Below are 14,765 nucleotides of genomic sequence, written 5' to 3' on the forward strand. Positions count from 1 at the left end.
TGCTGTTTGAATATTTAATAGAAGAACTATTTTATTAGAAGAGTCCAACATTACAGTGTGTGCAAGTGAGCGAGACAGAGAGCAAGAGACAGAGAGAGAAACAAAGAGGTTAGGGCTGCAGTTTGTGATTCAGCATTACTGAGACACTTCCTCCTGCAGTAAGCCTCACAGAGCTCAGAAGATTTGTAACAACATGTATCAGTAACCAGCAGTTTTAGTAGTGAAAGTTCAGTGTTTTATAAACCAGGATAAATTGTACATGCTTGATGCAAACAAGTACTGCACAGCCCATTAAAAACCAAATAAATGGTTAGAAGTCGTTTTTTTTCCTGAGTTTTGGTTGACTGAGCCTTTAGTCCATGGTCCTAAAATTTCATTATTTTCACCTGATAAATTATCGACAAACACATGTATTCTTAGAGACTATATATCTATTTGGAGGGAAGTATTTGAAAGGGGAATTTCAGTCTCACATTTGGTATTTCTAAAATACATAAAATCCTAAACAAAAAGTTGAAATTTAGTCAGTTTGTCACCAAAGTAGAGTTTTGTAAAAAAAAAAAAAAAAAAAACATAATGCGTGTACAATTTCTTACTAGAAATGCATTCCACTTGTTTCCAAACACTGTCTGCATACAGTAAATTAACCTTTGAAACATTGTGAAATACCTTTTACAAATTAAAGTACAGCAGAATTTGTCCAAAAAAGAATGTTATCAAATTTCGACAATTAAGAAGAGCTGTGAGCTTGCAGTTCTGTAAGCATGCACAGTACACATAAAACATACTTTAATAAACAGCATGCATTTTAATTAAAAAAATGTTTTTAAAAAAGGATAATAAAAATGTCTAATATTCGACATAAACCAAACAATGAATGCAAAGAGTAAGGATCAAATAAATGTTTAACCTTATTGTTACAACAGCTGGTGAAAATGCAAGTTATATAAAAAAAAAAAAAAAAAACACATTAAAAACGATGATGCCTTTTAGTGAAAAAGCTTAGTGTGCTAGAGTTACAGCAGAGGGAGTATTCCTCTTGTCCTCTCCTGGGTCTCTTCCTGTTTTTCTCCTTTTCTCCATGGTCCTTCACTCTTCCCGTGTTTGCCCTGGACCTGCCAGCAGCATCTCAGAAATATCGCACTTACTTCCACAGCTTACCATCAAAGTCTGAAGGACGAGGTGGGAGAGAGACCACATATCAATAAAACATAATGTTTCTTATCTTATGCTACACTCTGGCTGTGAGGACGTGCCTGTTGGAAGTGTATTTACTATTTAACTGCAGAACGTCGGCTCACCCTTATTGCAGTCTTTGGTCATATCTCTCTCTTTCAGTAGGTTGTTTTTGTAGTCTATGGATTGTAGCAGACAGCGAGGTTATGAGAAAGCAAAATACACTTTATTTTGTTGAGGTAGGTCATGTGTGTTCAGTGCATCTGTGTGGATGAGGCTTACTGTACCTGAATTCATAGGCTCTTGGTTGCAGGCCCTCAGCTCTGTGCAGTCTAATGACAATTCTCCTCCACTGAAAACACTTCCTCTGCATCAAATAAAGGATGTTTTGCTTAAAATTTAATTTTATTTATAGGAAAAATGGTATATAATTTACTATATAGTGACATCTTACCGTTCATGTCTACGCAGCTCATACTCCAACCCTTAAAAAAAAATTTAACACACAATTTTAAACACAAAATGTGTTGCTCTACACCAGTAACCATAATGAATATGCCTTTTATAATTATAAAACACAAGCAAGATGTCAGATACAAGCCAAGAACTGGTGGGGGGGGGTGTTTATGGGATGAACACACACACACACACACACACACACACACACACAATACCTCTCTTTTTGCGTCGCCGTGTCAGCACAATGACAGCGACAACGATGAACGCCAGCAGTAAGAAAGTTGCCAGGAAGTAGCCCAAATGCTGCACAAAATAACCTCGATGCTCGGGGAGGATGACGTTCACCACGCGTGGACTCTCCACCTCTTCAGTCCCTACAGGCAGAAAATTGATACAATCAAACGACACCTGTACCTGCTCTAAATATTCCACATCGTAAATAACAAGCGAACTCAAGGAACCCTCAAATGAAATAACTATTGGACATACTGTGGAGGTTTTATGATCATATTTTAACAGTGATATATTGGTTCGTTACAGTGGATTAATTTAATGGCAATAACCATGGATTAAACTGAAACACATTACAATATAACTAAATGTTCTTATTCCCCCCGAGGCTTCTTCTTTTTCCTTTGAGTCCTGAAGCCAGAGACAGGAGGAAGGAGAGCAGGAGTTAAACGTCAAAACGCTGTTTGGCAGTAATGACTTCCAGACCTGATGTCATGCAGCTGTTATTTTTTTTTCTCTCTCTCTCCTCACAGAAAAACACAGGCTGACCGGAGACGAGGAGGAGAAGTGTGAGGAACGAGACAAATTCTGTAATGTGGTTTGTCTGTGTGTCTGTATTAGTTTTCCATTTAGGACCTTTCCCGTCGTCTCGCACACACAGAAGTCGTCTAGTTTGTGCATGGATGGAAAATAAATCTGTGACACTTTCAGCAGAGCTCATCAGCAAACTCTAAAAAAAAAAAAAAAAAAAAAAAAGCTCTGACAGGCCAGCCTAAGTCAATATCTGAGTTCACTGCAGGCAGCACCCAGACCCAGACTGTTTGTGAACACTTTCTAGATAGTTGACAAAAAATTGCAAGTACAGAAAATACATACTGAGCTTGGAGATGCAAAACCAAACCAACAACAAACAGCTATATGTCTGCTATAATCACAGTGCACTGTACCACAGCTGCTTTTGCAGAATAACCATTCAGTGCATGTTTAGAGAGCTGTTGCTGTTAAAGTCTTTCAGTGTCTCCCTAAATTTAAAAGCTCACTAATCACAGAAGCTGGATCACAGAAAAATCTTAAATTTTTTCCTCTTGAATATTTACTTTCTCATTATAAGCAGTCAAGTTGGACACAACAATCATCTCTGACGATGCTTTCAAAACCAGCCAATCATGGAAAAAAAAAGAAAAAAACTAACCCTAACCTCCTTCCTAATGTGGGAGTTTGGCTGGTAATTATCGCCTGTCATTGTTTAATGTACCTAATATGCATGAAACTGCAAAGGCATGCCCAAGGTCATTGCCTGTGGAGCTCAACTGTCACAACTAGAGCTGCAGCCATGTCCCAGCAGTAGCCCATTTCCATTTACTTGACAGATCTGACATATGCATGTGTTAATGGCTATTTCACATATGCTGCACAGAGGTTAAACTGCCTTTTTTTTCCTGCAGGATATGCATCATTTGCAAGTCAATGAACTTCAGGAAAACATCTTCATTTTCAAAGATAAAGATTTCTGCTGAACTGCTGGCAGCTTACGAAACGCCTCCTTCATGGTGACAAAGAAATAATGCTGCATTCGTTCTTGCCGTTAATAATTGCAGCGTTAAAGTGGAAAGCCCTCATGCCATTTGTAATTTCAGATGATCGCTGGCGCCTGTGTTTGCACAAACAACTTGGTCTTAATCTAACAAACAAGATCAGTGGCATGTAAAGAAGAAGTGAATTCCTACCTGCCATCGATCCACACGTGCATTTCTTCATAACATACTTTACAGAGTTATTAAATGGGCTGTCATTTCCTTAAAGGGGGAGGAAGATCTATAGTCTAACACATACCTTCATCCCCTCCCCTTACTTTGCTCTTTCATGCAACAGCTGTCCCAGATGTTGAACAGATGTATCAGACTTCCTTTGAATGCTGGTAAACATTCCTCGACCAGAGGCTGATACACATCAGCAGAAACTGAGAGCATGGAAGGATAAACAGAACTCGAGATACAGTCTAACCGGTCTAGACAAGTGGTTGGGTCTTTTTGAAAACGGGGTCAAATGGAGGAAATAACACAAGATATATCCACTGCCTGAATTACTGGCTTTTGGAGCCCACTCTTCTGCTTGGTGCAGTTAAAATGTCTCCAGCTGTAAACGAAAAAGCTGTAAATGAAAAAAAAAAAAAAAAAAAGTCGGCCAGGAAAATGAGACCACTTCCGCTGCAGCCAATTTAAAGCTATTTACTGTAGAGAGCTTCTCAAGCCAGAGCTGCAAAATATGTTTTAAAAAAACCCTGCTCATCAATTTGCTTATTTGAAATCACAGCCTTTCTTTCCTTCTACATTCCTTTTACCTCCTCCCTCACTTCTCAGCTCAAACACAAAAACAGAGAGGATTCAGGCGAAATTGGCAAGAAGAGGAACTGATTTAACTGACCAACTATGCCTATAAATACAACAAAAAAAACCCAGGAGCAGTGTTCTCACTCCATGCGCAGTCCTGCCCAGAAACCATATGGGGAAAAACATTTACCATCACTAGCGTCTGGAAAAGCAAAGTTCTGGTGGTGTCTGTTGTTGTTTTTCAATCTGAGTGGCTTACTTGGTTCTGGCTCATCATTCTGGAAAACTCTGGGTGCTGTTGTGGGGGCGGACGGAAGTGGAGGTCCCACAGTGAGCCTGAAGATGCGTCTCTCATGCAGACCGCAGTAGTGGTGGTGCAGGTGGCAGGAGTACAGGCCCTTGTCTACGGGCTTCAAGTCAGAGATGGACAGGGAGAAGTCACCTAAGGTAAAAGCGTCCTCGGCCACGCTCATCTTGCTCAGGGCAAAGAGAGGTCCGTAATCCCGGCGCTCCCCAGAGGCATAGAGGTCCACTAGGCGGTCAGCCCTATCAGGACGCACTCCAGGGGCCTGGAAGTCCCAGTGAGCCACCTGCTGCTGGTCCTCCTGGACACCCTCCCTCCACAGTGGGCGGCGGTTCACACAAGGCAGAACCACTGAGCTGCCCAGCAAGACCACAAATACAGTCCTCTCTCCATCCCAGTAACGTTTCTCTTTCCGAGCTGGAAACACAATAGTGTGGAAATACGTTGTATAAGGTGTATAAGGTATTTGATACATCATGACTAATGGAATAGCATTAGGCTGCATGATTGCAAGGCCTCACCTGACTTAGTCACATTGAGCTGGATTTGAATGGATTGGTGAATCTGGCAGTAATGATGGTGAAGATTACAAGTATAAACTCCTTTGTCAGTTGGGACCACATCTGAAAATGAAAAGCATGCAAACAACTGTGAGATGAAATAATAAATTCAAGGGTGAGATATTTGTGGTGTTTCTGGAAAATGAAGAAGTCTCACTGTTGATGATGAGGGAGAAGTTGCCATCATTGAAAGCAGAGTCTGGGAGGGAAATGCGTCCTTTGTTGAATCCGTTGTAGACCCTCTGGCGGGCTCCAGGGGACATGTCCAGGACTCGCTCTACAGAATACTCGGGGCTGCTGCGGACCAAGTCCCAGTGCACCACCCTCTGACGGTCCTTCAGTCTGTCCCGGGTCCACACCATGCGGGGGCTGTGGCAGGGCAGAACGGCTTTAGACCCGGCAGGGAGGGTGATGTTCTTCGCCTCCACCACCACACCGAGGCTGCTGCTGGTGCCCTGACCCCATGCTGACACAAACAAATAATGCTCAGAAGGTCAATGTAGAAACGACAGAAAAAAAAGCATGAAACAGAAATTACATTACATCCCGCCTTTGTTAAGGCAGTGCACAGGGAAATAAAAATGTCTTACCTCCTGGCATGAAGAGCACAGCAACAACTGAAACAGATGAAAACATGAAAGATAAGCCAACAAAAATGGCTTAAGAGGCTGGAAAGTTAAAATTTGACCTGGACTGACCCAACCAGGGAAAGATTTCAAAGTTGGAGTAGATGTGGGTTCAGTGAGAGGACTATTTACAGTAACAGAGGAAAACTGAAGAAACAAGGACAGGGTAAAAAAAAAAAAAAAAAAAAAAAAGATTTTAAACATAAAAGTTCCACATAGGACAAGAGCAGAAAAAATACGTGTCAACAATATTCTCTGAAAATATATTTTGCTGTTTGTTTTTTCACTCTAGAGACAGGAAATTTCCCTACAGCGTATTTGCTATTTCTAATGCATTTTTCCCACAGTGCTATTTCGTAGTCTGTTTACTGAAAGGCCAGCGGAGACGCACATGGCCAAAGCATACAGAGCCTCTATTCATCCTGGCTGCTGCTGGCTTGTTGCAAGGCCATGATCCTGAGGGGATGTAGAACCGGGCTGCTATTCAGCTCACTTCAGTCACACTACCTGGTGTCAAAAGACCAGGAACATGACCAAACACCTGTATTTTTTACCATACTGGTAATGGGGACTGTGAACTATAGAGGCTAGAGGTGCAGAGCCTTCACTGTGGTGTTATCTTTTTAATGTACTGAATGCATGGACATATTCAGTATATCAAAAATATATTACAGATTTGAAAATGCCATGGTTAATTATCACTTTTCAAATCCTAGGTTACAAAATGCATCACACAAGGCATCAATAAAAAATAAGTTACTAGATATTATGATAAAACTGATTTTTAAAAAATAACACCAATGAAAGCCAAAAGAAATATAACTGAAAGAGAAAGATTCAGGTAAAATAATTCAGCAACAAAACTAAACTGAAATCAAGATTTGCTCTCTGGAAAAAAAGGGTTTTAAAAAGATGCTGCTGACTCAGCAAATTTGATTTCCTCAGGCAGGTCATTCCAGAGCATTGAGGCCCTGACTGTAAATACTCTGAGTTCTTAGCCAAGCCTGTGGGACAGTTTAGAGATCTGCGCCTGAGGATCTCAAACTATCCACAGGCTCATATGGTTCTATTTAAGAGGTCAAGACATGAGGCCATGAAAAGACTTAAAAGTAATCAATGAGATCTTAAAGTCAATTCTAAAAGTAGGTAAAACCAGTGTGCCGAGGACATGACTCTTCATGGATCTGGTTAAAAGCCTGGCAGTTGAGTTCTGTGCAGTCGATCAACAGATTCGAGGAAAAACCTCGACAAGTTTTGAATCTGGACTTTTGCAATGAAACATCATACCAGGTTTGATTTGATTAGCAAGAATTCAGTGGCAACTGCTATAAAACACTTTATTTTAAATGCAGTATAGCAGTATATTTAGCAGTATATCTTCTATAAAAGTATATTTACTCAAGTAGAAATTTGAGGTACTTCTACTTAACTTGAGTATTTCTACTTTATGCTATTTTTACTTTTACTCCACTGCAGTTCACTGGGAATATATCACTTTTTATTTAATAAATTTTTTCAACAGCTATAGTTACTTGACATATAAAGATTTTTCTTACAATGAAGGGTTTATAAAATATGATGCATTGTTATAGACAACTCTACAACACAGCATTGTATATGAAGTGGCAAAATTAGCGGCACCTTGGCCAACTACTACTACAAAAAAAATTTTTTTAAATGTAACCAATAAATAGCTCAAACAAGTACATTTTTTTTTATCACTGACACTAATGACACCAAAAAGCAAGATGCACAAAATCTGTTTGATTGGGGTTGTAAGACCAACCATCCAGCTGTTTTTCTCATCATGACTGCACATGGTTGATTCGCTTCATGTGAACACAGGCAGCAGACATGTGCAGAGAGGTTTCATTTCACCACATTCGAATAATAATTCACCGGAGATCTGTTCCTGTGTTTTCATGCAGTGATTTGTACCCAGCAGTGCATGCAGTGATTTCATAAGTATGCACGGGTATATAATAACACTGCAAGCTGAGAGAAATGACTTCAGCACACACACTGGAATCAGAGATGAGACATCATGCTGGAAAACTTTGGTGGGTTTTCTATTGAAGGGTATAAACTTTCCTGCAGAAGGTAAAACAAAGTGTCCCAGCCCCTGTAATTTTCTCTCATCTCTCCTCCAGACACACACAGGCTGGCGGTGACTCACACTAAAGACTTAACAATGTGCTATTGAATTACCAGTGTTAATAACAGACATTTAGCAAATGACCTGCAAAATCACTGTTGTCATTCGTAACCCCAGGAGTCACACGTAGAATCACTTTACAGAATCCCAAGGGTAAAACAGAAACCGGTTTATATGAACGACTCAAACATAAAGCATGAATTTACTCAGCGTAATGTCGGTGATTCATGGGTGTTGAAGGTGTGTGAAGTTTACTCACAGCTCCGTCACAGGTTTAGAATAAATCAAATAAAGCTGTCCAGTTGCAGACTCAGCTAATCATACAAAGATGCATTCAGAGGCCTGGAGACCTGCTGTCCTGTACGTACACTCTGGTGTTTATTAAATGGCAGCCAATGGAGAGTCATGGTTTTTTAGTAATCCATGTGTAGATATAAAGTACTTTCCAGTATGTTGGCCATCATAATTATACAGTGGTAGACAGTAACTAAGTACATTTACTCAAGTAGTGTACTTGTACTTATGTGAATATTTCCATTTTATCCTACTTTATACACCTACTCCCCCATATTAATGGGGAAGTATTGTACTTTTTACTCAACTACATTTATCTGACATATATAGTTTTTATTATTTTCTTTTTAGATTAAGATTTAACATACAAAAAATATAAAACTCTGCTAAAATAAAATACATTGCTGAAGATTAAACCAGTGGTTCCCAACCCTTTTGTTTGTCATGTTGCAGATATGTGTTGTTAGCACCAGACTGATTTCCTCTTTAAACATTATTTCATGAAAGTAACTGCTTGAGGCACAATGAGGTCAAATGATGTAATATTTCACAAAAGAAGCAAAGATTAGCGACAAGATGATGACATAGTGACGATGACAAATCTGAACTTGTTTGTTCTGCTTTCCTTCACATTATTTATTTCCTAACCAAACAGATTTATCTCACCCACTGGAAGGGCCCAGTCTAGGCTGGGAACCACTACAGTGTATATATATATATATATATACATATATATATATATATATAATATTAAAGTCACATGGACAATTTTTCTTAATTTAGATACTTTATATTTCAACTTTAAATAAGCGTTTGAATACAGAACTTTTACATGTAATAGAGCATTTGACTTGGTATTGGTTCTTTAACTTAACTAGAGGGTCTGAGTGCTTCTTCCACCTCTGTCGTTATATACTAATATTGCATTATGAGTTAGCAACTTTCTGAGTAAGAAATTTGTATGTATATTGTTTTCTATAGATGTATATGTATTTGATGTTTATGGATTTGAATACACTGCAAATGCATATATCTGTCTTCTTTTAACTGATGGTAGAGCTCCACTTGAGACCCTGCACCTGTGCAGAATTAGGTGATGATATGTCGGCCTACTATAACTTCATGCTCATGCTTCATGTCTGTTTGATGATGTCCAAGTGTCACAGCTGTAAAGACAACTTAACCAAGACACTGGGAGCAGTGTGTGTGGGAACCTTTCTCCATGAAAATCCCTTTCTGCTGATCATAGTGGGCTCAAGGAGTGGAGGAACTGTCCCCGAACACAAACATGTTGCTTCACTGTGACCTTGTTATTTTCTGTCTCAAATGAGTAGATACATGTCATCTTATTTTGCTCAAAACAACAGTTCTCCTCTTTTCCATGCCACGTTGTTGGTGCCCGTTAATTAAAACGGGGCCCCATCATAAACATGGTTGGAGTGGTAATCCCCCTCCTCCACGTCGTCCGGACTCCATGCAGCCCACTCGTGGTGAAACACTCATTACTGACGCATATAATGACTGGCTGCTGGATTGTGCTGACTCCTCTATTCAGACCACAGTTAACTAGAAACACATTGGGCTGAAGCCATAAAAAAAATCCCACATACACACTGTATCAGTCTATGTAAACAGGCCGGGGCTGGTCTAAGCGTTCACCGTCTGCAGCGATCCGTTTCACTTTCCAGTCCGAATATCTTATCCGTGCTCAGAGCTCAGAATATTTCAAAATAAAGGTTGCCGTTGGAAAACAAAAAACAAAAAAACAAACAAACAAAAAAAAATAACATTCCGCAATCTCGAGTAATATTTCTTACACGTGAAATGCAAATCGATAGATAGATAGATAGACTACAATTAACTATAAATAATATAATAATCATAGCTTAATAAAAAGAAAACATTATGCGGAGGTCAACAATAAGAAGAAGAAATAAACAAAGAAAAAATGAGCTCCTTTCCGATTTATAAAATGTCATGGGTGCTACTTACCGCCACTGAAACTAGTTTTAAAAAGTCATCATGCGGACTGTTGTTGTGTCAATGACAAATAAGCAAATAAAAGCATAAATGTATAATGCAAACACTCCTGGTTTTAACAATTCGCCTAACAACTGTACTGCGACTAAAACTACCTAAAAAAATGAATAATAATGTCAGGCCAATATTAAAGCCTACACTGCAAAGACATTCGTATCAAGTAACCTAATATTGAAAACCCAATGTAAAAGAAAATATTTGCAGCAGAGCAGAGCAGAACAGAGCTGAACAGTTTTCGGCTTTTGTTCCCGACGGGTTATTCTAACCTGGATCCAATTACGGCACAAAGAAAGTTTCCTCAAGTTCTTCCTTCTCTTTTAAAAGCAACACAGCTGAAGAACTTACTCTGCAGGAGAATCATATCGAGGTGCATCTTCTTCACTGTGCTGACAGCCGAGGTAAAAGCCTGCCAGAGGCGGGATGCGCATCAATTGATAAAAGACAAAACGCCTGCAGTTGACAGAGCGGCGGCTCAGCTGTAGTTTGTTGTCCTGCTGCCGTGCGGAGTCTGCAGACGCTCCGCCTCCGCCAGACCATGAAATCCAACACCTTTTGCTGCTGCGGCTCTTTCTGTGACAAACATGCACTAACACAACAATAAACGCCGCAAGGTTCAGAAGAAAACTGTAAGACTAAATACAGAAGGTAAAACAGGCTTTAGTCGAGAAGCAAATTTGCCTTAAAATTATAAACCATAAGGATTCTGAAAAGTCCTTCCTCACTTCCCATTTTTTATTTTAGAAAGGCTGGTTTCTTGGTTAAAGTCCTCAGGGGAAGTTATTTTACTTCACGGCCTATAAAAAGGTTTTATTATACCAGCTAAGTTTATTTAAAAAGAAAAATAGGCATACTGCTGATTTATATTTCTATGCTCTTTCTTCTGGTTGTGCTATAAAAATGACCCCTGACCGTGGTAATTGCAGGGTGAATGCATCTTCTTCAGACTTTGCACAATACTGCCATCCACAGTAAGAAGTGGATAAATATCAGCTGTTCTATGGTTTTACTGTCAGGCTAAAATGATGCCAACAGAAAACTACAGCACACCATGCTTTGGGCTTAACAGAGAAAGATCTTTATTCGATTATGTACAGTTAGTTAAAAATATTTGTACATACCATCTTCATACAGAATATGTCTTCATCATGAAACATGACACAGAAAGTAGACTGACTTCTAACTGCAGTGTGTGAAGTGTGTTGTACAGAGCCATCCAGTGTGAGGGATGCCACTCAAACCACGGTCAGTGTCTCTCACTGACTCTTGTTTCCATGCTGTTTAAGGAAGATCTTAGGGGCACTCCATCCCTCTGGAGCCTTCCTCAGTCCAGCTCGTCTCCAAATCCTCTTCAGATCAGCCTCAAATTTTCTCTGTCCAGGATAAAGACACACGGTTGGCCATGCTAATGTATAATGTAAACTTATGCTTCGCTAGTTAAGGAAAATTATGCTGTAATTACAGCAAATCCGTATACAAGGCTTATAAGTCCACACAAAATAAACATCTTTATTTTAGTCAAGACTTTATTACCAGTAATATCTATAATGATAAATCACACGGAGTAAAGCAATTCAAGTTAAATAGCACCATTAGTTTTAATCTTCTTATCAAACTATCACACATCATACTGGTATTAATTTGCTGAAAATAACAGACACAAAGCAGCTCAAAAGTCTGACAAAACAATCCTTTTAGAGAAAACTCTCACCTGCTTCTTCTTCCCTCTGCTCTCCAGCACTCTCTTTTTCACGAATCGAATCCGTTTTTGCAGCTTCTTATATTTATGCCGGTTCATCTTCCGCCGTCTGATCTTCAGAACATTCTTACAACTAAGGGGTGTTGCTGAGCCCTTCTTGTCCTCTAAAACAGGGACAGACATGGGTGGCAGCACCCTCTCTTCCAGCAGCTCTAGGTCCTCCTGCGGTGGAACGGACTCCAGCAGCGGAGGAAGGGAGTAGCGCAGGGAAAGCCAGCTCTCCAGGGGACTTACTGAAAGTTTACGTGGCACAAGAGCCTCCTCCAGTTCTGGCTCGAGCTGCATCCATCGTGGAGGAGATGTGTTGTCTGCTGCTGTTGAGTAGTTCCTCAGTTTCTGTTTAAGTGAAAAGCAGTAAGCAGGAGCAACTGGATGTACACATCTATTCAAAATGTCTCCATGGGTTTGAAGTGCACCTGGGTATTGAGAAAAAAGAAATTATATCATCTTAAGTTATATTACTTACTTACCAAATGTAGTGATAGATAGATAGATAGATAGATAGATAGATAGATAGATAGATATTTGTTCATACTTACAAGTTGCTCTACGTAATAAACTGAGACGAGGGACAACCTTTGAAGTCAACATTGTTAAAGATCATCCAAATAAAATCATTAGGAATGGGTTGACTGGTCCCTTGTCCTGTGGGCAAGAGCAAAGTACTGTGTGTTAGTCTTCTGCGTCTCTTCAATTTTCTTCAATATAAATTAATATAACAATTGTTTTCTCAATTAATTAATTAATGATTTAGTCTATATAATGTGAGAAATTTGTACAAAATGCATTAACTCAAGTAGGGCTGCAACTAACGAACATTTCATTATCAATTGTCCAAATGTCCTTTTTCATGTGACCAACAGCCCAAACCCCAACGTTTTCAGTTTATTATTATATTAGACAATGGAAAAGCCATCTGAGGAACCTGGAAAGCTGAAAACCTTTGGCTCCCTCTATATTAGTAGATTAATACATTAGTAAATTGACGAAACATTTAAATGGTTAAGCTTTAAGTCAAGCTTGAATCCAACTTATGTGGATTTTTTTTTCTTCTCGGTTTTATATTATTGTGAACTGCTGGTCGAACAAAAGAGGGAAGATGAAGCGGTGCCATGAGCTCTGAGAAACTTCCGTGGGACTATTTTCACCATAAAAATACGATAATGATCCTGACTGTCAGTTGCAGTCAACATGCTCATCCTCGGGATTAGGTTAGCCGATATCTATGGCAACTGAGCAACGGAAACTGATTTCCTTAGCTACGATAAAACCACGAAATGCACAGACGTTACCGAGAGAATATAAATGGATCAATACGAACAAAAACAATGAAGTAATTTTATAGTTGCAGGCTTTCCCCTGGTATACAGCATTGAAATGCTTGGGTTGTTGCTAATGTTAGCTAGCAATGTAGCTCCGCTTTGGCCCATTAAAGTCAAGATATTATCACTAACACATTAAAGATAAGAATGTATGTGCTATCTGACTATCTGACAACACGAACACAATAAATGTTCTTATTTTAAAAACCATGTTACATTACCTATTACTACAGTGACCGGGGTTTTCGTCTTCAATGTGACTTCAGAAGCCCAGCTCCGGCCGGTGCGACCGAAATATACAGCGCTTCCTGTTTCTCAGAGAAGAAAGGTTCCGCAGGAGCAATTCGATAAAACCAAGGCGAAAGGAAAGATTTTGTCAACCAATGAGACTTTTAAATAATAATGATAATCATAATAATTGAGTTTCATTTTTTTTGTTTCTCTGTCCTGTCCACGAGGACGTAAGGGATGTACTTTTTATAAAAATTCTCACAATTTCCTCTGGCTGGATGATCATGAACAGCTTGAGCTGTGTTTCAGGTAGGGAACTTTTTTCTTTATTTGCCAAGCTTAAGAGAGAAGGCAGAATAATATTTCGTTCAAGACCGAGCTGTAAAATAACCTGTAATCTTGTAATGAAATGAAATGTGTCAATAATAATAATAATAATGATAATAATAATAATAATAATTCACCCTGATGTATGTAGATTTTTTAGCTTCTTTTGGTTGTACTTACTGTTATTCTACAATTACAAAATGAACCTAATAAAACCTATTGTGATTGTACATTTTTTATAACTGAATAACACTGTGTGGACACATGCTCAGGACCATAAGTGGATAAGCTGAGGGCATAGGCTGTATGTTGAAGGCTTAAATGACTCCACTGGAGGGCACTAACAATCTAAGTTAAGTAGCAATTGTATATGTGAAATTAACCATGAAATCCATGATTCAGGCGAGGTTTGCACCTTCTGTTTTCCTGAACACAGCTCAGCAATGAAATACACATGGAGGATTAATAATAGAGAGGACCTTTGAGAGAACATTAACACAAATACATGAATACACGATTAAGACTAGGTCAAAACCTAGTACTCACCAGTGGTAAATTGAAGTGATTGGACATGATTTGGAAAGGCAAACGCCTGTCTATATAAGGTCTTATAGCAGACAGTACATATTATAGCATATCTGGAAGTTTCTCCCATCGCCACACAAGATCCCTGAAGCTCAGCTGGAGTGACCATTGTGTTCTTGGTCACCCTTCATACCAGGGCCCCTCTTCCCCAATTGCTCAGTTCGGCAGCCAATTCCAGGAAGGATCCTGGTTATTCCAAACTTCTTCCGTTTAAGACTTATGGAGGCCTCTGTGTGAAATTTTTTGCTTCAACACCTTCCAGTCTCTTAGCTCTTCAGACAGCTCCTTCCACCTCATGGCTTGGTTTTTACTCTGAATGTGTTTTTCTTCCATGTGGCACAGTTGTATAACCAGGGAAGCCTCCACTTT

At 39.3% G+C, this 14,765-nt stretch overlaps 2 protein-coding genes across 3 annotated transcripts; both read right to left on the bottom strand.

Annotated features, from left to right (window-relative positions):
* On the bottom strand, positions 1-10,682 carry LOC139620930 (matrix remodeling-associated protein 8-like). Of its 2 annotated transcripts, none has more exons than XM_071476979.1 (10): positions 10,521-10,682; positions 5,651-5,677; positions 5,218-5,526; positions 5,022-5,123; positions 4,456-4,917; positions 1,851-2,009; positions 1,631-1,661; positions 1,464-1,543; positions 1,302-1,355; positions 1-1,170 (listed from the first exon to the last, which is right to left on the bottom strand). In XM_071476979.1, the coding sequence occupies exons 1-10, from the start codon at positions 10,546-10,548 to the stop codon at positions 1,145-1,147; spliced, it is 1,278 nt and encodes a 425-aa protein (XP_071333080.1). In that variant the 5' UTR covers positions 10,549-10,682; the 3' UTR covers positions 1-1,144. The 2 variants fall into 2 exon arrangements, with proteins under 2 accessions (XP_071333080.1, XP_071333081.1); XM_071476980.1 differs by having other exon boundaries at positions 1,276-1,355.
* A 545-nt stretch (positions 10,683-11,227) lies between these two features.
* On the bottom strand, positions 11,228-13,574 carry aurkaip1 (aurora kinase A interacting protein 1). Its single transcript, XM_071476981.1, has 4 exons — positions 13,475-13,574; positions 12,471-12,576; positions 11,884-12,347; positions 11,228-11,545 (listed from the first exon to the last, which is right to left on the bottom strand). Exons 2-4 carry the CDS (start codon positions 12,520-12,522, stop codon positions 11,429-11,431), a joined length of 633 nt encoding a protein of 210 aa, XP_071333082.1. The 5' UTR covers positions 12,523-12,576; positions 13,475-13,574; the 3' UTR covers positions 11,228-11,428.
* Positions 13,575-14,765: the final 1,191 nt, after the last annotated feature.

Source organism: Trachinotus anak, unplaced genomic scaffold (assembly GCF_046630095.1).
Source record: "Trachinotus anak isolate AG129_WGS33_773 ecotype Australia unplaced genomic scaffold, CSIRO_AGI_Tana_v1 ptg000004l, whole genome shotgun sequence".
NCBI classification, from domain to species: Eukaryota; Metazoa; Chordata; class Actinopteri; order Carangiformes; family Carangidae; genus Trachinotus; species Trachinotus anak.